We start from the raw sequence: 25,029 nt of genomic DNA, 5'->3' as shown, positions 1-25,029 counted from the left end.
TGACGGCGGCGAAAAACACGTTTCCATCATATAAAATTGTACTATTATTTCATTTCCTCGTTCTTCAAGAAATCGTTGATGCATCAAAACTAATGTGTTATTATCTTAATAAATGTGCCATTCGTTTCAGAATGGTTTGATGAACAACAAAATAATCCAATATTGACTTTAATTCAGAAACATCTATAACGAAGGCTGACGTAATCTGCGAACTAGGCCATGGATTTCCATACATTTTGATTAGGCAAAACAAACTTAATTTATTTTAGGATTTTTTAAATTGTTAATTCATCAAATATCAGTGAAAACAAAAGCAATGATGCTCTTTGCAAGACGCTACCTTGCTTTATGCATTTCGTGTTATAGCGGCAGGGCGTAGTCCAGTGGTAGAGTGTTCGCTTGAAACACGATAGGTCTGTGATCAATCCCTGCCGGCTGCCCAATGGTCTATTTCTCGTTCCAGCCAGACCACCACGACTGGTATATCAACGGAAGTGGTATGTGTTATCCTGCCTGTGGGATGGTGCATATAAGAGATCCCTTGCAACTAATATAAAAATGTAGTGGGTTTCCTCTCTGAGACTATATGTCAAAGTTATCAAAGTTTGATATCGAATAACTGATGATTAATAAATCAATAAGATCTAGAGGTATCGTTAAATAAAACAACTTTAATTTTAACCTTTGAGAGACAGAATCTAGCGAAGTCAGTCAACCGTCAGTCGCCTTAGATATTAGGACGAAGGATTGAATCCACTCAGTGGAATTATTTGTGGTATATTTAAATGTATTTATTTTCAGAAAATATTTATTGGACCCTTTAGCAGCTTAACTGCCTTGTAATCCTGACTTTAAACTCAAAAGGTTTCAGATTTCTTCCTTCCAACATTCCGAACACTTCTCAAACCCAGATTCACTTTGAGTATTGATACAACGATTACTTTAATCATTTTCAACGTTAGATACTTAGAAAGTATACCTACGATTATAAATCTTGAAGTCATCCTTAACAGACTGAGAGGAGTTGGTGAAGAGAGGGTGAAGTCCGAAATCTGCAATCTGCAACACCCACCGGCTGTCGACGAGGCAATTGCTCGACTTGAGGTTTCCGTGGGACAGAATAGCACTGTCGTGTATAAAAATCATGCCCTGAATAAGTAAAATATATCATTAACTTTCGTAAACAAAATCCCCAAAACATGCATACAACTACACACCAGTCATAAACATTACTGCATTTTGTACTTGTATCATTATGATGGTATAAGAAAGACAAAATGCTATTTATAATTATAGTATACTGTTAAAACGTGTACGTGTAACGTGATCCCAATTTAAACTTGATTTCCTGCAGCTACCCCCATTTCGGTAGCCATCTTTGATTTGTCATTTTGTGGGCTTATGCAAAATTGAGCTTTACATAAAGCAGAGTCGAATTCTGCATATAAGATTTACCCTTGACAAGTTTATTACCAGTTTGTACTAAACGTACCATTTACTCCTAAAATAATGTGCTTTGCCATTTGCATGTCTTGTCTACTACTTAAACATTGTTCCTTCCCACCCCAAGGGAAACCTTTAACTACAGTCTGTAAAATGGCTTAAAACACACTAAAACTCATACATGTAAATTCATAAATAGGAAATCAAACAAAATAATTTACGGAGTTCCGATATTACTAAAAAAGAAAGAAATGTTTTATTTAACGACGCACTCAACACATTTTATTTACGGTTATATGGCGTCAGACATATGGTTAATGACCACACAGATATTGAGAGAGGAAACCCGCTGTCGCCACTTCATGGGCTATTCTTTTCGATTAGCAGCAAGGGTTCTTTTATATGTACCATCCCACAAATAGGGTAGTGCATACCACGGCCTTTGATATACCAGTGATATTACTAAAATATTTAATATTTTGCATTTTATATATACATGTACATAACTAGATAGGTTTCTTAGATGTAGTTTGTTAAATGATTTCTTTACACAGTTTCATGTTGGAGAATATACTTACACGTATTAAATCGGAGACAAGGGAAGCTACAAACATTTCATCCAGTGGGGAATTTTCATCTTTCAGAATATCCTAAAAGGAGACAAATGTTATTAGTGACGCTAGAAACATGTCATTAATTGGTGAACTTTCCTATTCGACACTATCTTCAAATCAAAGAAATGTATGATTACACACATTAGTCATTATCACGTTTCGAGGCATATCAACTTTATCATTTAAAACAAATTGTCAGTCCGAAAATCAAGAAGATAAAGATATTAAGCAAATAAATAAATGTTATCCATAAATAAATCAATTTAAATTTTCAATCTTTATTTTAGTTTTTAGTTTTATCATTGAGAAAAGAAAAGAACTTTGTCAATCCTAAAAGCAAGAATATATATCCAAATTTTCAGTCTTTATTTAATTTGAAATTAAATTCCTTTTTTATGGGTTGGAGGTTGTTTGTTGTGGTGTTGTTTACTAGTTTTATTATTGTTGTTGGGATTTGTTTTAGTGGGGTGTTCGTCGGTTGTTGTTTTGTTTTGTTTGTTTCTTGTTGCTTTGTTTTTTCATGTGTTTTGTTTTTTAGTTTATTTTGATGCGGTTTTTGTGGGGGGTTTTAAATATTATTTGGGCGTTTGTGGGTTGTTTTTAGAATTTATTAACAACTAGACTATGGTTATGTGAGTAAAATCACCTTTAAACTTTTCCTCGTACAGTACTGTGACGCGATGTATATCTGCGGAGTCTCGATGCACGCTCCCACAAAGCGGTTTATGTTGTCGTGATTGAGTTCCTTGCGCAGCTGAAGTTGCTTCTTTAACGATCGGTTTAGTTCCAGGTTCTTCCTCGTCACCTGTTTAATGACGACCGTCGTTCCCCGGTACGTCGCTATCGTCACGTCCGTATCACCGTCGTTGCTTGCGTCGTCGTTGTCGCTGAGTATGTCGTTGTAAATGTCCTTGTTAAAGATGAAGTGCCACCGGCTGTATATGGTTTTCTGAAATGACAATGGCATTGATGATAAATGATCATAAAATGTAGGATTACAGATTTCTGTTAGATTCATGGTTGTGTTTTCAAAATATTGTGATGTAATAAAATATGATAATGACGGTATCTTGACGACCATACCTAGTAACCACTACCTCCTCCCCTCAAATAAAAACCCACAAAGAAAACAACACAAAAAACACGCAAAACACTCACTTACTCTCTCTCTCTCTCTCTCTCTCTCTCTCTCTCTCTCTCTCTCTCTCTCTCTCTCTCTCTCTCTCTCTCTCTCTCTCTCTCTCTCTCTCACACACACACACACACACACACAAAACCCCACAAAAAAACCCCACCAAAACGCCCAACAAAAAACAAACAACAAAGAAACACCCAAACAAAACTGAAGCAGCCGTTTCAAAAGGTAGTATGACAGTGTATTATGCGATAATTTAAACAAAAACAGGGGACTAGTATGTTTGTGGGGATGGGACAATTAGCCACCTCACGCCGTTAGAAACGACCATGGATTTTACTGTTCGCTTCCTACCTATGCCCATAGATGTATAGCCACTACGTTACATAATTAATAAAACTTTTTTTTTTAAATATAAAAGTAATTAACCTTCTAAAATCGCTAGTCAAGCTGATACTTAAGCAAACGCCACACGATTCAAGTTTTTAGTACGAGAATAACCGATGTGATAGCAAGCGAATGGAATCGTGCTGTTTGTCTCGTCACAGTCGGCTGTTCTCGTGGATATTATCGTACGAGGTACTCGTATCGTATGGCGTCGTCTTTACGTACATGACATACATGCATTTCATTATTGACTATATTTTATGTAGGGCAATATCGTCGAATTCGTAACTCTAATCGTAAAAATAAATAATGATACTCGGGACTTGCGGTTAGGAGTCATCTCCATTATTTTTCCAGGGATGGAAAGTTGCTCTGAACATACGCTAATGCTAATAATCCAATTGCCCTCGTTATTAACCATACTGTTTCGACCGCTGGTTCGTGTGTTGGTAGCGCCTGGCCCGATTCCACCAAGTCTGACACATTACTGTCCATAAATGTATACAATTATCATTAAGCAGACTTAAACTGCTCCAAAACATTGATTGTCCTGGTGGATGGTGTATACAATATAACAAGTCGAATCTGGATCAAGTAGCCGTCAGCCTTGATATGTTGTTCAGGAACGTAGCATGGCCTGAACCTGTGGGTGGGAGTCTATATGCTGACTTGGACCATTAGCTTTCTTTAATTTTTCTCTAAAACAGGTTGTGTTGTTCTGAATGTCTAGCATGGCTTGTTTTAAAAACATTTGAGGCCAAAAGTCGAAGTCATAATAATTGGCTTGGCTAAATGGAAAATGTAAATGAAAATATTTACCAAGGCAAGGGAAGGGGCACCGTAGCCAATGAGGATGGACTAAGGCAGCTGAGAAGGACGTAAACAAACTAAATATATCCACCTTTTCCATGCAATTCATGCTTTAAAAAAAAAAAAAAAAAAAAAAAAAAAAAAATCATTGCCGCATCAATTCTGGGACTTTGGTTTGCCCATAGACCAACTTTTTTTGGACCTAATATAGCATTGGAAAAAAATGTTTTAGTCTCAGTGGAGTTGTGTACGTTCGAACCTCCCGAACCCCACCAGCCTACGCCCCTTTCGTTGTTCTTGTTTGTTTTGGGTTTTTTAAACCTTATTTTCGTGCTTATATTCAATTAAGGTCAGAGCACGCTGTCCTTGACACTCGCCTCAGCTATATGGGCTGTCTTTGGCACCAATAGTGGGACAGTGGGTTAATAGTTAATCGTTAAATTCGTTCTCGGTGGGAGCCGGTACCGGGATTCGAAACCAGTACCAACCAGCCTTACGTACGATGGCTTAACCATTATACCACCAAGGTCGGCCTTGAGATATCAACTTATATAATATAATATAGTGCGAGTCGTCTTGGCGGCGAAGTGGTTAAGCTATCAAACGTACCATCTGTTATAGTGAACCTGTCTTGGCGGCGAAGTGGTTAAACCATCGAACGTACCATCTGATAAAGTGCACCTGTCTTGGCGGGGAAGTGGTTAAACCATCGAACGTATCATCTGATATAGTGTACCTGTCTTGGCGGGGAAGTGGTTAAACCATTGAACGTACCTTCTGAGAGAGTGCCACTCGTCTTGGCGGCGAAGTGGTTAAGCCATTGAACGTACCATCTGATATAGCGCGCCTGTCTTGGCGGCTAAGTGGCAAAGCCATCGAACGTACCATCTGATATAGCGCGCCTGTCTTGGCGGCGAAGTGGTTAAGCCATCGAAAGTACCATCTGATATAATGCAACTGTCTTGGCGGCGAAGTGGTTAAGCCATCGAAAGTACCATCTGATATAGTGTACCTGTTTCTACCACTAAGTGGTTAAGCCATAAAACATATCATCTGATATAGTACAACTTCTTGGCGGCGAAGTGGTTAAGCTATCAAAGTTAAGGCAAACAGATTCTGGTTTTGCATGCATGTATGACAACCTTTCTCTCTTAATTATTCACGACTCTATATTGAATTAGGTGGCTGCCAGTTTCTTTGCATTCGGTACAATCAGAAAATAAGTTCACCAATATGATTCAGACCTTCGACGGAAGCACGTCATGCGAGGGCTCTAGATCTATCGACCTATCATGGTGCTCGTGTCTACCGAAGTGTAGGCGTAAGATGTCATGCGTATGGCCAATACTACACGGAACGTCACCCCACCGCACTGACTCTTGGAGATAACAACCAATTACATATATTACAAAACACATCGCCGTTGGTAAGGATGGTATTAAATGTCGTGATCCTCATAAAAACAATTTGTAGAGTTCGCGTGACTTGAAATGAAAAGACGGCTGAAGAATTAAAAAAAAGAAGAAAAAAAGATCTGCTGCTACTCCTACCCAGTTTATTTTACAAACATAATTCTTTCATCATTGAAAAGGCTGCTGCAATATACGTTTGGTACTTATATGACACTTGACTTAATCTTGTTTGGGTTTTTTGTTTTTTGTTTTTCATTCGAAATGTCATTTTTCTTCCGATCACAGCAGTGCCTAGACTTCTGGAAAATGCCCAGACATTAAGGAGTGTGTGTGTGTGTGTGTGTGTGGTGTGTGTGTGTGTGTGTGTGTGTTTGTTTGTGTGTGTGTGTGGGGGGGGTGTATTACATACTAATTGGCTTTTTATCTAGAGGTGGGACGGAATCTATAATATTCAATGATATGCTATCGGATAAGCTAACTGACTAAAGGCTAATGAATTTCAAACTAAAGGCATTTCGCCCTCAAATTATTTGACCAATATTTCTGAACAGTACTTAAAGTTTATTGCTTGAAATATTGTTCTGTGCATTGAGACGTTCCTTTGGATGTACGAACTCTTTTTACAGCCAGTATTGGTGCACGCAATAAAGTGGCAGTCCTCCTATAGACGGAATTTGAACCATATCTGACAGCGAATCAGCTGGCTATCATAACATATTTGGAATTAACTTATGTTGAGATAGGGTATTGAAAACGCGAATGGTAGATTCATAATCGTCAAATACATGGTTCTGATTCTATTTAAAAAAAAAAAAATTATATAGTTTTAGTGTATTAAAAGTAGGCGAGTAGAATAACGCAATAACGTATATTAACACCGATTTTCTCGATAAAAGATCTTCCTTTTAAGAGCAAAGTAGATTTACCGGTTAAGTCAAGAGATGTGAAGTCACTATATCCAAAATCTCTCTATTTCTCTGTCTCTGTCTGTCTCTGTATCGCTCTCTCTCTCTCTCTCTCTCTCTCTCTCTCTCTCTCTCTCTCTCTCTCTCTCTCTCTCTCTCTCTCCCCCTCTCCCTCCCCCTCTCTCTCTCTCTCTCTCTCTCTCTCTCTCTCTCTCTCTCTCTCTCTCTCTCTCTCTCTCTCTCTCTCTCTCTCTCTCTCTCTCTCTCGGTGTACTTGAACCTTAATAAAATAGTAAATCTAGTAAAAATGTCACGAAGATCTCACCCGATGTACATTTTCGTTCTCGTGTCTGTCGACGAAGACGAGCTCCGAGCGGTCTATCTTCCACAGTAACCGTGCGAGTTTCTGCTCATACAGGTAGTGTCTGGGGAAACGAATAGCACACAGACTCTGGCATTACAGAAATATAGTCAACATACAAACCTAGTGTGAAAACGTATCGCGTTATGCATAGCTTCTACACATAAAGATAACGATAGTTTCACAGGCGCGTGAGCAGGTATTTTAGAGGAGGGGGGATGTCTAGATTCATAAGCGTACGGGCTCCCATGTTTGTAGGGAAGCAGGCTTGCTTTTGCCCGAATTAAACGAAAATGCCCGAATCTGAATAATAACATTTATCCATATTAGCTTTATTACCAAACAGCTATATAGGGTTGTAAACGAATCACAGCACATTTTTACAATCATTACAACTAATTTTGAAGGTAGAATGATGGAAATACATGGTAAAAAGGTATCAGGTTAGCACATTTTGCCTGAATTTGAGGTTTTGCTCCAGCACTACACCACTACGCTCTCTTCTCTCTCACTAGCAACTAACCCACTGTCCTGGACAGACCGCCTAGATAGCTAAGGTGTGTGCCCAGGGCAGCGTGTTTGAACCTTAATTGTATAGAAGCACGAAAATAAGTTGAAATGAAATGAACAGGGAGGGGTCTCGATCCCCAAAACCCTCGCCCTGCACACACGCCTGTTTCGAAGTACAAACCAAAGGCGGATCCAGGGGGTGAGGTACCAAGGCCCCCGTTCCCCTTAAATATATTCAAGTGTCCCCATTTTTATTTTTATTGTTTTGTTTGTTGTCGGTGTTTTTTTGTTTTGTTTTGTTTTGTTTTTTGTTTTGTCTAAACAAAATCCATGATTTGTTCCATGTACCCCTTTTTTCTTAGTCCCCAAAACAGTATTCAAGTCCGGCCCAGCAACGTTCTGAAAAAGTGTACAAGTTGTGCATATTTTCAATACATGGTGTTTAAGGAGAGACATTTATGGATAGTCTCTATGAACAAAACTAAGCGTTCGCTTGATGCACGGTCGGTCTAGGATCGGTAGGGCCATTGAGCTATTTCTCGTTCCAGCCAGTGCTCCACAACTGGGTTAACAAAGGTCGTGGTATGTACTGTCCTGTCTGTGGGATGGTGCATATAAAAGATCCCTTACTGCTAATCGAAAAGAGTAGCCCATGAAGTGGCGACAGCGGGTTTCCTATCTCAATATCAATGTGGTCCTTAACTATATGTCTGACGCCATATAATCGTAATTAAAATGTGTTGAGTGCATCGTTAAATAAAACATTTCCTTCCTTCCTTCTATGAACAAAACTAGTGCGAAAAGCACAATATTTCAATACACAAACCTACTACGTATATGTTTTTAAAGTTACGAACACTAACAGAACATAAAGCTAGTGTGAACATTTGTATATTTATGGATAGTTAAATACTCTAGTCTGAAACTGTTTGATGTTATTGATAGTTTTAGTAAATAGGACTACTTTAAATGCCACGAATTACATATAATTTCAATATTAGTAAAGTTATTGACAGTTTGAATGCACAAAAGTAGCGTAAAATGTTGGGAGTTGCGAACAGTTTTAATGCATATTTATTTATTTATAAATAATGTTAGTGTTGAATACACGAACCTGATTATAAAGTTTGCGGTTGTATTACATATGTTATATGTTCACTGCACCCATTTAATTTAAATATGTATGGAGTTTAAGTTAATTGATTTCAAACACTGGTAGTAATAACAACCTAGGAGTATGGAATATAATTAGTACCTGATAAGAAGAAGCAGAACAACAATCACGACGGCCGCAATGGCGCTACCAATCGTCGCCATTTGCCAGTCTGGAAAAGAAACAAGTCAATAATAGAACTGGTCACAAATACAAACACATGTTTCATTACGAAACGGTCAATACGATTATGAGTCAAAACAGATTTATTCGCTCTAACACTACTACATGACCTCGTCCGTCTACAGACAGCTTAATGAAATGTTAGCTGCGGCAACGACCATATATTTGAAACAAGAAAGGACATATGTCGTCACCATCATCATAATCATCATCTCCATCATGATAATCATTATTATCAGTTGTCATCAATATTTAACATGATCCACTTCATGAATATCATTCATCATCATCATCATCTTCTTCTCCATCATCAGAATCATTATAATCAACATCAGTCATCATCATCTCCATCATAATCATTATCATAAATCATCATCAACATTAACATTTAATACGATCCACCATTCAACTGATTGGGTTTTTCTCATTCCAACCAGTGCACCACAACTGATCAAAGGTCGTAGTATGTGCTTTCTTGTCTGTGGGAAGTGCATATAAAAGATGTCTTGCTGCATTAGTAAAAATGTAGCGGGTTTCCTCTGATGAATAATTTTCAGAATTACCATGTGTTTGATAGCCAATAGCCGATGATTAATTAACCAATGTGCTCTAGTGATGTCGTTAAACAAAACAAAACCTTTATTACGATCCACATAATCATCATTATAATGATCATCATCATTATCATATATACATATATACATACTAAATTTGGTCTTCACGCAGTGTTCGCCGTTGAAGCCACACTTGGGTTCGCTCCTGGGAGGGTGACCCGCCACCCAGGCGATGTCTCGTGTTGGCGAGTACGTCTGAAACACAGAAACGGGTTTTTTCTTTAAGAAAGTCCACATGAAAGTATTAGTTCAGGAGTAATAGCTTACAACAGACCAAACCTCGAACAAATTGGTAACATCTGAAAGTCACAAACGTTATAAACAGTGTGGTTTATATTGCACATAATGACCGTAGTAGCCAATATTTTTTTTAGATTTATTACTTTTTTTTCAAATCATGTAATTAATTATTTCATGGCGTTGCTTGTGTCTGAAAACCTACGTTTAGACACTTTCGTTGCGTTTCTATTATGTCTGGTTGCAAAGGTATGATCAAATAGATAATGGCGGTCATCTTCGACGCCATCTTGAATTCCCGAGTTAGCGCTTCGTGGATTGCGGGGACTATTGATATGGGTTTTTTTTATCATCCCCTGGGGCAACATTTCTGAAGATTTCTTCTGGACTATATGGAAACCACTATATTATATATATCGGTGGGAAGTGGTTCGAAACATGCTCCCTCGAAAATGTACTGAATAAAAAAGAAGAACGATTATTTCAGCAGGGAGGGGTTTCAATGTCCGAAACCTTCCCCCTTCACACGCGTCGGGGTGGGGGGGGGGGGGCACAGACGCAATCGGTTACTTGGAGCCTGACAAACATTGATCAAGCACCTTGTGCGCTTAGCTGATGTGTGTGCCCAGTGCAGTGTGCTTGTACCTTAATTGTAGAATAGTCCGAAAGAAAGTTAAAACTGCATACAATCAGAGGTACATGAACACTTTCTTACGATGTTTGTCGAGTTGTTTTTATGGAAGCTGCCAACTGAGTACATCTCCGGTAACAACGTGTCGCCGTCCACGTGGACGCTCTTCAGGGTGTAGTTGCCGTCGTTGTCGCCAACATCCCCAATAAAAACATCAAAACCTTGGATACCTGGAAAATTAAAAATAGCTCTCGTAGCTGAGAAATGTTTTTTGAACGACATAAATATATTCCTGCCACATCGAATACTATTATAGGTTACCAACAGGTCGTCTTGTATATGATAGTTTCCAAAGAGAGGGCAGCACGTAAGACAACCTTTTCGTGTACCAGTTCTGGGTCAAACATTAAAATGAAAGTTGAAGTTTGTTTTGTTTAACGACACCACTAGAGCACAATTATTTATTAATCATTGGCTATTGGATATAAAACGTTTGATAATTCTGACATACAGTCTCAGAGAGGAAACCCGCCACATTTAGTAATAAAAGATCTTTTCTATGCACCATTCCACATACAGGATAGTACATACCACGGCCTTTAAAATACCAGTCGTGGTACACTGGCTGGAACGAAAATTAGCTTAATGGGCCCTCCGATGGGGATCGATCCTAGACCGACCGCGCATCAGACAGCCACTGGCTACGTTCCGCCCCCTCTCCCCCTTCCCCACTGAAATGAAATTCAGACAACAGTGAAGTGCAGACAACAGTGGCAGGAACGATGGAGACGTTCGGGTAAAATGAGATAGCCTAACATCTTTTTCACCATGTATTTCTATAATTCTACTCACAATATTGGTTGTAATTAGTTGTGTTCGTTTGGAACCTACCGGCCTCGGTGGCGTCGTGGTTAGGCCATCAGTCTACACGCTGGTAGGTACTGGGTTCGGATCCCAGTCGAAGCATGGGATTTTTAATCCAGATACCGACACCAAACCCTGAGTGAGTGCTCCGCAAGGCTCAATGGGTAGGTGTAAACCACTTGCACCGACCAGTGATCCATAACTGGTTCAACGAAGGCCATGGTTTGTGCTATCCTGCCTGTGGGAAGCGCAAATAAAAGATCCCTTCCTGCTAATCGGAAAGAGTAGCCCATGTAGTGGCGACAGCTGGTTTCCTCTCAAACTCTGTGTGGTCCTTAACCATATGTCTAACGCCATATAACCGTAAATAAAATGTGTTGAGTGCGTCGTTAAATAAAACATTTCTTTGTTTCGTTTGGAACACTATGCAAAAATTAATAGACGTTGTTTTCAAGATAAGGACATTTTCGTTTAATTCTGAGAGTCAGTACGCTTATGCACTGTACATTTTTAAAGCCAGTGGCATGTGTGTGTTCACTGTCTGTCAGCCCATGACAGCAGTTATAGACAGTGTGACTTCCCGTCCCCTCAATTTAAAATCATGTCTACGCCAATGTAGATGTTGTACCTTGTAAATCACAGATTGACTACACAATCGGGACAAAACAAGTTAAGATAAAGAGTCGTTATAACTGTGCGACTTATACTAACGATAATTTGCATGAGATGGAGCTGTATTGCGAAAACCGCCAATTGTTAAACATATCGCGCACACTACCAATACCGTAGTATGTAGCTATAAAGACATCTCTTGCTACTAAGATGTCTTTCTTTCTTTCGTAATTGATTTTCGTGCTTATATCTAATTAATGTTCAAGCGCGCTGTCCTGGGCACACATCTCAGCTATCAGCTGTATGTCCAGGACAGTGGGTTAGTTGTTAGTGGTTAGTGAGAGAGAAGAAGGTGTAGTGGTCTTACACCGACCCACCGAGTCGTTAAAACTCGCCCTGGGTGGGAGCCTGTACCGGGCTGCGAACCCTGCACCTACCAGCGTTATGCCCGATAGCTTAACCACGACGCCACCGAGGCTGGTCTTTGAACAATAATCTTTTTCCCCCCTAAGAAACAACATGTTGACTTGATTACTGGTGGTTTTAAGGACAGACCCAGGGGAGGTTTCTGACAGCCGGGACCACTAGTGTGAACGCATGAGTGATGGGCTGCTTCTAAATACAGATTATAAAGTCCACAGCCTTTTGGTGACTTCTTCCAGTAAGTGTATTTACAACCCGTCAGACGTTGGCTCCTTGACGTTTACGGTTATCCGCCGCATGCCATTTTTTTTATTATGATCTCGAAAATATTTCCAATTTCTATTGCCATCACGGTGTGTTTCGGCGGGCCCTGTCAGTTCGATCTCTGTACGTTTTGACCGCCCTGTCAGTTTGCCCTCATTTAATACGCGTTGAGCATGACACAAAACTGTCTCAACGCCATATATTGGTGATTTCTTCGCAGATCCACTTAAGTGCACCCACCTGGATTCTTCGGTGGGTGGATGGAAAGATGTATAGTTTTATGTAGGCATCCGTCTGTCTGCGTGTCTGCCTGCCTGACTATCTCTATCTACAATCCAGCATGCCTTTCTGTTTGTCTCTATGCATGTATGTCTGTCCGTCTGTTTGTCTGCCTGTCGATATGTCTCTGTATATGTCTGTCTGTCTATCTATTCGTCTGCCTGCATGTCTGTCTGCATGCCTGTCTTTCTGCCTGTCTAATTGTCTGTCTCAACCTGCATGCCTGTCTATTTGACTTTAGAATAAATACAGAGATACAAATATGATCCCCCGTTTCCGCTGTGACGACTCTCACTTCTGGCCCTCCAAGATAGCAATGAATCCGTAGCATTTCAGCACCACGTTAAATAGTTGTCTGTCGCCCCATACCACGACTCATAGACTGTGTGAGTCCCCTCCCATCCCCAATATAATATCCTGGCCACACCAGCGTACAGGAGTGATGTCCGTGAAGAAGACATCAATGGTGAAGTCGACGTAACACAACTGATTGGTTTCTGATCAATTCTGTCACTTGACACCTTAATCAATAAGTTGGAAATTAACGTAAAACTTTACATTTTCAAACTAATACTAAATCTCATGATCAATGTTACAGTCTATAGATTTGTTCTATTTTTGGACAGTTATTTTAGGAACAGCGAACGAGATATTCATACAAACCAATTAGGTTTGGAATTATTGGCGTTGAAGTCATATAAAGTCATATGAAGTAAATCAAGCACCTGTTAATTTACATCGCAAGATCGTCATTTCTGTGGGAATTCATATTTTAATGTTTAAGCTGTTTCAAACATCCGCATTATTTTCGTTTTATTTAAAATCTATTTTCGTGATTACTTTAGGTTCAAATTCGCTGTTAACGGGGTTAATGATTAATGGTTAGTTGTTATTGGTTAGTGATATAGAAGTCGTTGTCTTAACCCTCCCCAGTGAGCCGCGATAACTACCTGCGGCGGAACGGGCAAAGCTCTCGGCTGATACGCGATCGATCTAGGAACCGTCCGCATCGATCAACTATATAGATTGCATACCACCACCAAGTCCTCCATGCAAATACTGCATCAGAATAAATAGAGTCAAACATAGCACTTTATTACAAGGGATAACTGACTACCATTTATGAAGATGTAGTCACTTTTAAGTTAAGTTAAATTTTATTTTGTTTAATTAGAGCACATTGATTTATTAACCATCGGCTGTTTGATGTCAAACATTTGGTAATTTTGACATTGAGTCTTAGAAAGTGAACTCGCTAAATTGTTCCATTAGTAGCAAGGCATCTTTTATATGCGCCATCCCACAGACATGATACCACATACCATCGCCTTTTATATACCAGTTCTGGAGCTTAGGCTGGAAAAAGAAGTAGCCCAATGAGCCCACCGATATGGATTCATCCTAGACCGACCTCGTCCATGCAAATACTGCCTCAGAATAAATCGTGTTAAAACACAGCATCATATTACAAAGAATAAGTGACGATATTTTTTTTAAGCTTGGGCGAGCTTTAGCTCAGTCGGTTGAATGCTCGCTTGAGGTGCTTGCGTCGCAGGATAGAACCACCTCGGAGGTTCCATTTAGCTGACTGGATTTTTCTCTTTCCAACCAGTGCACCACAACTTGTCAAAGGCAATGGTATGTGCTTTTCTGTGTGTGGGAAAGTGCATATAAAAGATCCCTTGGTGCTTTAGGAAAAATGTGGCGGCTTTCCTCTGATGTCTACGAGTCAGAATTACCAAATTTTTGTCATTCAGTAGCCGATGATTAATTAATCAATGTGCTCTGGTGGTGTCGTTACACAAAATAAACTTTAATTACGTTTTTTGAAGCTTGTTAAGTGGCATGAAAACAAATCAATACAGGTTGACCACAGTTTGTTTTGGTTTTCCACCCATAAGCCGGATCACCGTTTCATTTAGCTCATCTGTGCCCATTTCCACGTGACCGCATACAAGACTTAAAAACGCTGCTACTTAGTAATAACAATAACAACTAATTTACAAACAGTGGCTATTTAAATATTACAAAGGTCAACATACCTGTAATCATCAAAACAGATTTTGAAAAAAAGCTGTTATCAATTTTTGATTATTTCTAATGAAGACATATTTCCTAAATCGGACTAGATTTAACATACCTGTACTTATCAAAGAAACCTTTGAAAACAAAGCTTTTATCCATTTTGATTAGAAACATTTTAATGAAGACTTATTTCCTAAATCGGACTATATAAAGCTGCTATAGCTAGTAAGAAACACAGCAAATGGTAGTGTGGTATCTTTATCATTCCAGTCAGTTTTCCACAGCTGGTGTAACAAAAACCGTGGTATGTGCTACCCTGTCTGTGGGATGGTTTACACATAAGATCCTTGCTACTAATCAAAAAGAGAATATTTTATGGCAACACTGCTAACCCACCCACCCCCATTTCACCAAGGTTCCTGGGAACTTTGACTGTTACCACAGAGACCGATTGCAAAAGCATGTCACAAAGGGTCAATGTCCTTGGCGATAAATTAGCATTGACCTCTGTGGTAGGTGAAAACACACCCATTAATCCTATAATGTTAGAATTACATGGGGGAAAAGGGTAAGTTATATTTTACCAAGAATTATCGCCAAAATAACCTCCACGTACTGTTAACGAGCCTGATAATGTCCGTAAATCTCCGGGGAGGTGAGAAACCTCAACAAACTGTCACGTCCGATTACTACTCGAATAGTTATCACGTGCAGTGAGACAAGCTGTGCGACTTCCAAAGTGGAGTTTGTGTGTGCTGTGTTTATTCTCGGTAAGTAAAAACCGGACAGTTAAAGTTTTTGTTTAACAACACCACTAGAGCAAATTAATTAGTTAATCGTTGGCTACTGGATTTCAAACAATTGGTAATTATGATTCGTAGGATATGTAAGAAATAGAATAATACATTCGTGTCCGTTAGGTACCATTTATCTTAAAACTCGTTGTTTAAAAACGTATCAAACTCGTTGTGAGATAAATGGTATCTAACGGCCACTCATGCATTATTATCTATGTATTTGCCCATGCACCTTCCTATCTGCCTGTCTGCCTGCATGTCTTTCTATGCAACACATTTTAGGTAAGAACACTGTTGTGAAAGAGGTGAGGATTCTGGCAGTGTTAAATACTATATTCAAAATACTTCTTTCACTAACCAGTGTAGTGATTGTGTAGAGTTTTGTCCCGACTCAGGCAATGTCTCAGGACTAGTACATCAAAGGTATGTGCTGTCCTGCTTATGAGCTTGCTGCTTTTAGGTAGGTGTAGCATATGTGTAGGCAGTGGCTTTCCTCCTGTATATCTATCTGTCTGTCTGTCTGTCTGTCTCTCTGTCTCTCTCTCTCTCTCTCTCTCTCTCTCTCTCTCTCTCTCTCTCTCTCTCTCTCTCTATCTCCCTCTCTCTCTCTTTATCGCTGTGTTTTTAACTTACTGTGGTATGTGCTGCCGCGTATCTTTGAGATGACCAGTGTGGCGTTGTAGACATCGCTCCCCTCATCGTACACGTCCCGCGCGGCTCTGGCGTACACCATGACGGCGTCGTGTAGGTACGCAGCCTTCCGGCCGGGAATCTTCAGCTATCAAAAAATAATAATCATTATAGATGTGCGATAATTAGATGTAGATATTTCTCACAATATTTTAAAGTGACAGACCCTAATTTTTAATCTCTACAACGTGGTTTTCACTGTTAGAGCCATTTTTTAATATTTAAAATAATACTTTACTTAGCTTTCTTTGTTTAGATTATCCATTTCCGTACACCAGAAGTGTTTCTGGTCATTTTGGTGTTTACAATACCATAAAATAAAAATAAATTAGTTTTAAAAACGCACGTAATGTCTGAGAAGTAATGGATATAATTTTAGAAGGTATTTCCTCGTTTCAACTCCACAGACTATTGTTCCACTCTGTTGTAACTTAATCCATAATAGTGTCCATTTTCATGGGTTAAAACTAGAGACTGCAACTTTAACAGTTCTAAAGTCTGTCATAACTCCATAGGAGTGGCTTGTGTACTTTAATTGCTGTATTTTATTGTATTATTATTATTGAACTCTTGTTTTTGTTTTAATCTGTACTCAAGGGAGACGTAAATAAAGAATTTGTCTGTCTGTAGATTTGTTGTCCAGTTTGTTGCATTGTAAAACGTTTCCGACTAATAAAATATTTCTACGATTAAACTTATATCTTAAATATATGAACTTGTTTAGACTATCAATGTCTGTATATTCAGTGTGTTTCTGGTCGTCTTAATATTTGTAAGAAGCCCAAACAGAAGTTTGTCTTCAAATAATTTCGTACGTACGAAAAAAAAAACATATTTTAGGAAATAAAATGAAATTCAACCTAGTACAAATATTAGAACGATCAGAAACACGTTTAATATACAGCTATTAATATGTTACACAGAACAATATATTTGATATGTAATTACAATCGTTAAAAAGTCTCTATTAGTCAATAACATCTTTAAAATTGCAGAAAACTCGGGAATGCCCCTTTAATATACCATACAAAAATAGTATTATCTAGAAAGAATTAAAGCATCCTGAGTTTGTTGTAACTGTTAAGATGTTATCGACTATTATAGGCGTTTTAATCACTAAAATTACATACTAAATAAAAACAAAAACATTCTGCATAATATAGCAGTGTCTGTATAATCAATATGGGTTTTTTTCGTGCGTACAAAATTATTGGGAGGACAAAGTCAAGTTAGGACTATTTACAAAGATTAGGATAAACTTAAACACACTGAATATGCGGACCACGGACTACGGACATTCTGACCAAGAAACTATATTCAGTATATAATGTTAGTCGTTAAAACTATTTTGTTAATCTGATGGCATCAAACTGAGAATAATCTCTTTAAAAATATTTTATTTATAACTCATTTTTCTTTACTGTTATGTGTCGTCGGACATATGGTTATGGATCGCACAGATAAATAAGAAAGGAAACTCGCTGTCGCTACTCTGGGCCTATTGGTTGCTATTTGTTTTTATTAGCAGAAAGGGAGCGTTATATCACATAATATGTATTATATCACAGGCATTTGTTACACCAGCCTATTAAATATTCATTAATCCATACATCACTCGAAAACTCGAAAATAAATAAATTACAAAAATAAACACAAATGAAGAATTATAGATTTTTATACGAACGTGTGTGTCGTACTGATTTTACGAAACGAGTGTCAGGATTATTGTATTGCCCGAGCGAGAGTTTCGTAAAATCAATACGATTCACACGCGAGTTTAATCCACTTTATTATCCGCATTATCCAATGTATTATTTTTATGAATAAGAAGCTAGGGTCATGACAAAACGTTTCAAACTAAACTAGAAAGAGACGATGAAACGACATCGTTTTCCGAAATTACGTCATTTCGATAAAACGTTTACGCAAGTCAAAGACTGGGGAAGCCGCATTAAGTTATGACATCACTTCACAAAATTACGTCATTCGTGGTGCATTTGAATTCGTTTCGACACACGTGTCTCATACTGGTTATACTTCCCTCAATATTTTGAACTACGTGGATAACAAATACATGAAAACCATGTTACTGCTTTATTTCTCTATACTTGGTTCACTTCGTAAATATATTACAAGTACAGAGCTCACATTACGTTCCTTCGTGCAGAATTCATGTCTGCACTTTGGCGCGTTGATTGGCGGCTCCTCATTCCGGAGTTGAGTTTCTATCTTGAAGGCATCCCAGTGCGGATTCTTACTTTCCGGAACCAGAACAAGCACGTTCCGGAACGCCTCCAGATGTTGCGACTTGACGTCATTGCGTAATTCTAGTGACGTAATAATAATAATAATAAATAACTGATGTTGATTTTGATGACGATGGTGATTGTAACAATAATAATAACAACAATAATAATAATAATAATAATAGCAGTACAAATTTATAGTCCGTCCCATCCACCTACAATTTTTTTTTTTGGTAAATAATTTCGGTTTTGTTTGATCTAAGAAGAAAAGTAAAACTGGTTTGGACATAACAAAATAAAAACCCGACCAATTTTGTGTGCAATTAAAAACATATTCGGTTCGGAATACATACTATGGTGAGAAAACGACGCTCACAGCGTTTATGACCGCCATTTTGATTTTATGGACAGGTGTAGTTGTGATACGAGATATCTCTTTTTGATTAATTTCACTACAGAGGGAGTGACAAAAAAATAATCCGTTATCTCATAACACAAGATTATACCAGTCCATAAAACCAAAATTGCGGCCATACCGCCGTAAGTGTCGTATTTTTCCTATAGTATGTATTATAGTTTTATGTATTTCTGAACCGAATATGCTTTCAATTGCACACAACAATGGCAGCTTTTTTGTTATTTCCAAAACACATTTACTTTTCTTCTTACGTCAAACCAAACCGAAATTATTTACAAAAAAAACCACACAAACATTTTGGTAGGAGGATGGGACGGACTATAATATTGAATATGTATAATATGGCATTTTCTTTCACATCTTTCCTATTAATAAGAAACAGGTATTTGATTTTTCTTTATTAATTTCATTTACAGAAATACAGTTGCTCTAGTCTGCTCTAAATAAATAGAAAACTAATCAAAAACAAATGTTTCAATTTAGAGTCACACAGATATTGAAGTAAATTAGAGAGCAGGTATGTAATTCAATACAAATCATATGATTGCATCGTAGACACACCAAAGCATAAGGGAGTACAATAGTTGTTTGTTTAAATCTCAGTAGAAATAATTTAAAATAGATAATTCTATATATTAGAAAAGGCTGCTTAATCATTTTTTTAAACATATTTTATTTTTATTGAACCTAAAACAAATTACAAAATTAAGAAAACAATATCGTACCACTGAGCTTGGCAAAATATCTGTCCTGGTTAGATATTTCTTCTCTATCATCAACAGCCACGACGACGTACTTGCCAGTATCAGTGAGGCCAAGCTCGCTTAAAGCTCGCACAAATTCGATCAACGCTTCGTAGTGACCCAGATACACATACACTGCAATAAAATGCACATGAATATAGATATCAAACCAACACAGTATCATAACAGCACATATATTACAGTATTATATTATACATATTACACATACATATACATATGTGCTATGATAGCATACGATGAGGTACCAGTCAGACTGTTCGCAAGCGCTCCCACTCTTGAACACATGGATTTTACCTCGAGTCTGCTTATACGTATCTTCGACAATCTTTCTGTACTCGGACGAGTTGCTAGCGGGGTGGTTGTAGTCGAGGTTGTCGTTCTCGGTGACGTTGTTGAGGCGGATGTTGAGCGACGACGTGAGCTCCACCAGGAGGTTGGCCGTCTCGGCGTACTTGAGGTAGTTGCCGCTGATGATAGTGAACGACGTCCACTTGAAGTGCACCAACACTGATGTCAGGAACTTGGCCGACTTCACGAACGACGGCTCCGTGCTGACGAATCGGTAGTTGGTCATGTCCTCCCTGGCTATCGAGTCTATACAGCTCTGAAATACACGTATTACGTAATGAGAGGGAAATGGACTTGTAGGATAACACACGAGCAGTGGCGGATCCAGAAAATCCATTCAGGGGTGCCCAAATGACATGAGGCGAAATGCCAAGGGAACTTTGGGGGAGGTTTGGAGGGGGATCATAAAAATTAAAAAAAAAAAATAATATATAATAAAATATATAACTGACGCAAATTTAGGGGGCCCGGGTCCCTACCAACCCCCCCCCCCCCCCCCTCCCGACCACCCTCTGACGAGCTTCCATTTCGTATCATGTTTATATCCCGAGTGAAATATGTTTCAGTTGTCACGAGCGGTAGCTGGTGACAATGAAAATTATATAACGAGGGACATAAACAATGATACGAAATGGTAACGAGTTTAATATCCTATTTATTACCCATAATCGATCTTAATTTATATCACTCATCTCGTTTTGTTGATGTTCCTGTAGGTTGAGTGCGTCAATCGATGACGTCATCGTGTGACGTCGAAGTGGTACGTCCAACTTGGCGTTCTAGTGGGACGTATCACTTTTATATGTACCAAGATATTTTTAACCATAAGAGTAATAAAAATAGAATACTACATCAGGGCCGTTCCCTGACCAAAATCCATGGGGGGGCACTAAATTTTATAAATAATTTTTAACATACTATAAAGATTAAACATTTCTATGCTATTACTGGAGATATATAAAAAAAAAAAAAGGACAAGATTCTCAGGGGGGGGGGGGGGGCAGCTGCCCGGAGGGTACGGCCCTGTACATGAGCGCCGTTCTAACGGGTATCTAACGGACAAGAATAAGTTCTTGTGTAATGAAAGGAAAATGGATATAGAGCATAATACATGAGTGACAGACGCAATTTATCTTACAGCGAGTTGTTTAAAATCGTATTTTACAAGCTGGATACGTTATAAGTAACGGACACGAATGTCGTATTCTATATCTTACATAACCTTAATAACTAGTCTGGGAGTGGCAGTACTCTTTTTGGCGGTAAAGTGGCCGTCCTCCTATAGAAGAAGCACTAGAAAGAGATCCATGAATCATTTACTATTTTGCCAAATTCCATTCAGCGCTGTATTGTACAGAGATACAGAACTGACCATGTATTTCGGTTGTGTCGTTCAGATTTAAAATAAATTTTAAAAACTTTTTCCAGCTAAAACGCATTAACGGCGCCTGAACTTATGCATTACGGAGCAGTCGGTTTCAGGTTAAGTTATATTTCTAAGACACCTTAGGGTATATTCATTGTATGCATATTTCAAACAACACCATAGCATTCTAGCATAAAAGTTGTCCATCAGGATTATGATGTCCAGGGACTCCTGGCCCCGTGCTTATAAACCTTAAAGTCTAGACTTTAATAAAGTTCAAACTTTAACGTCATGGCAACGCCATTCAAATAGCATTACGTTAAAGTCTGGACTTTAGTAAAGTCTAGACTTTTAAGTTTTATAAGCACGGGCCATGAGGGTATTCAAAACGTTTTATGGTAGACATGTGGAGGCTACGTCTACTAAATACGATGCATAACTGACCAAAATTATAGCTGATGCTATTCCATATTTTGAACGTATGAATGCATTTTTTTATGTCTTTGGTGAAACTCTTGCACATTGGTTTTTCATCTTTGATAGTCGTGGTGGCAATACCCATGACGGGTACCACAAGTGGGGCAGGATATGCTCAGTTTTCGCGAACACCTGCTATTGTCACAGTTATGACAGTGATACATGAGTGCATATAATCACAGCTGTGATTATTGTAATGAGTTCTGTCCGGTGCTAGTTGTGATTTAGTACACTAGTATACTAGTGGCCGTCTTCATTGTAGCGATGCAAGAGGGGTGCATTCTTCAATAAAGGATCTCTTCGGGAGTGGCTGTCCTCCTATAGACGAGACACTAGATAGAGATCCACAGAATCATCCACTATTTTGTCAAATGGCCATTCGACTCTGCATTGTACAAAGATACGGTCCTGGCCATGTATTACAGCTTTGTCGTTTAGATTTAATCGTCATAAAACTATTAATTTCGCTTGTGGCTCTTTCATTAGATGATATAGCTGTGGCGACCAGGTCATCACCTAGGAGCAGCCAGTCATATGTCTTTAAATCCTAACTGCACACTATTTGTATAAATAACGAATGATGTTCTCACCAAAGGGCGTGTACGAAATTTTAATAACATGTCAGTACATATTAACCTACGGGTATTTCAACGTTGGTCTCTCACACATAGTTCCAACATTGGCCGAGATAGAAATCTCGCTAGGGCCATACAAGCTTCACCTTCTGAAAAGCAGGATAATATATTTTATATGCACTTTTCCAACGAATGAATAATATACTAGTTACAACAAATTTAGGGCCAGTAAAAACAAAGTTCAGGGGCTGTGACAGGTAATAAAAAGTAGGTTACTGACGTGGTTAAATCATTGTAGATTGTTTGTATATCTGGGGCCCATTTCACTAAACATCGTAAGTTTACGTCTGCGACTAGCAGTTATACCGATCGTGCGTTTACACGTGTTTGGCGTCTATTTCACGCAGAAAATTACATCATTATGGAAGCTGGGGTATTTTAAGGACAAAAGAAAATGAAATCTGTGTTCTTCAAACTATATTTATTGAACTATAATAGTAATAAGAATTGTGGTTTAGTCGTAGATTTACGTTTACGTCCAAAACCAGGATGTTTTATGAAACTGGGCCCAGCCTTTTACTTACAGCTTGTTTGGTTGCTGCTAAAAAGCATGTGGAAAATGCATTACAAATCCTAATTTGTTTGGCTTTTTAAAACATATTTTGTGCCAAGCCGGGCACCTACCCTCCAAAAATGTACGTAAAACTGCTTTTTGATGTTAATACCTTTCATGCTCATTTGTGTTAGAAGGGTAAACATTTCTTTGCAATTTGGGTTTGGATAACTATGCCACCAAGACGTAAATTGAGCATTCTGGACTGTGGCTAAGCCTTGGCATGGCTGAATATTGGCGTATTCATGAGCCAAGTAGCGAGACACCTACACGTGAGCCAGTCCATCCTCCAACGGCTACAAGCGCGTTTCTGTACCACTGGCAGAGTGCATCAGCTACCCCACCCCAGATGCACTGTTCATGGTGGCCCTTAACGTTTTGTGATTAGTATACATACTACGGTGTATGGTATACCAGTCGCGAGGTACCGCTTGTTACCGAAAAAAAACACCATAATCCATGGACTAACATTCTAACATTCTTACATTTTAAAACTTTGACTATTTTATGATCAACATATGGTTACTTCGATACTTGAGAGGGTAAGAGAGGAAACCAACTGTTTTACGTACAGAATAGCAGCAAGCGTTCGTCTATACGTGCATTCCCATAGAAAGGGTAAAACATACCAGGGCCTCTGATATAGCAATCGTGGAGAACTCTTTGGGAGGGTAGGACGATTGATCAGGCGACTAATGCAACCTCACACGGTTGTTTGCTCCTTAGCAAATGTTATGGTATGTACTGTCATGCATGTTCGTTTTCAAACACGCGTACATATACAGACGCCTCGGATTCTGTATTCAAGCTATATATACAAACATTACAGATAAACACACCACATAAATTATCGGCACGTGCGTACATACATTTGTGCGTGCGTACATTAGCTCGAATCACCTCCAGCCCTACCCGTTATTGATATTGGTATTTATATCGATTACCCCACATATCAATACCAATAAGGGGTAGGGCTGGAGGTGACTCGAGCTAGCGTACATGTGTGGATGCATGCGAGCATACGTACGTGCGTTCGTGTTTTGTACACACATAAACAGACCCAACAGAGTCGCTGACAGACTGACAGGGCCATCTGAAGATGCCATGGAATTATTTTCCATCAGATCTACTGACTGATACACCAGAACCAGGAGTGGCCAATCAGAGTTGATGTCAATTAGTCCTAACACGTGCCATGTCTGGTCACGGGGAGGTAAATACGAAATATTAATTGCTAATACAAACCTTAATGTAGTTCTACACTCACGCGCTAAACTAATGTTGTAAATGCCATATGTTTTAACAATTATCAACAACATGAAATCTGGCGAGTTCAGATTACATTTATTTCCACGCTTTCATTTTGTTTTCCTTTTTGTATCAGGTTTATGTTTTACTGCGCACGTGATAATGTACACGTTGGCATTCTGTTATCTTTAGGCGTTAGCACCTTTCAGGAAAATAGTCTAGATTTCTTCCTTAAAATTACACCTATTGACGGCGATGAGTTACGAACCATATTAATTTCGTGTACATGACATCCGAATCAAATTATTCCCTCGTGGCATGGTGGTCGACCCATATCCGTAGTCGACAATATCTCGTTCAGATTGGAAAAATTACCTCTGTGTATATACGAGGCTGGATGTAGTTCAGTAGTAGAACGACCTTCTAAGGTGTTACGGGGTCGGGTCACGGGGAAGGGCGGGATCCAGTGGTAAAGCTCTCGTTTAATGCGCGGTCGGTCTGGGATCGATCCATGTCAGTGGGCCCATTGGGCTATTTCTCGTTACAGCCAGTACACCACGACTGGTATATCAAAGGCCGTGGTAAGAGCTCTCCTGTGTGAGATTGTGCGAAGATCCTTTCCTAT

General features: G+C 38.9%; 1 protein-coding gene across 1 annotated transcript in view; it reads right to left on the bottom strand.

Annotated features, from left to right (window-relative positions):
- Positions 1-25,029, bottom strand: part of LOC121378403 (guanylate cyclase 32E-like) — a 71,150-nt gene that overhangs the window by 20,829 nt on the left and 25,292 nt on the right. The window contains exons 3-13 of the mRNA XM_041506558.1: positions 20,072-20,381; positions 19,739-19,891; positions 18,498-18,676; positions 16,293-16,437; positions 10,480-10,625; positions 9,620-9,722; positions 8,833-8,902; positions 7,032-7,131; positions 2,704-3,006; positions 2,022-2,093; positions 984-1,149 (exon numbers count right to left, since the gene is read on the bottom strand). Of these exons, the coding sequence (XP_041362492.1) occupies positions 984-1,149; positions 2,022-2,093; positions 2,704-3,006; positions 7,032-7,131; positions 8,833-8,902; positions 9,620-9,722; positions 10,480-10,625; positions 16,293-16,437; positions 18,498-18,676; positions 19,739-19,891; positions 20,072-20,381 (1,747 nt within the window). The remainder of the gene's footprint in view (positions 1-983; positions 1,150-2,021; positions 2,094-2,703; positions 3,007-7,031; positions 7,132-8,832; positions 8,903-9,619; positions 9,723-10,479; positions 10,626-16,292; positions 16,438-18,497; positions 18,677-19,738; positions 19,892-20,071; positions 20,382-25,029) is intronic.

This window comes from Gigantopelta aegis, chromosome 8, assembly GCF_016097555.1.
Source record: "Gigantopelta aegis isolate Gae_Host chromosome 8, Gae_host_genome, whole genome shotgun sequence".
NCBI lineage: Eukaryota > Metazoa > Mollusca > Gastropoda > Neomphalida > Peltospiridae > Gigantopelta > Gigantopelta aegis.
Note: the sequence above shows the minus strand (reverse complement) of the source record. Positions and strands in the feature narration are given on the sequence as shown.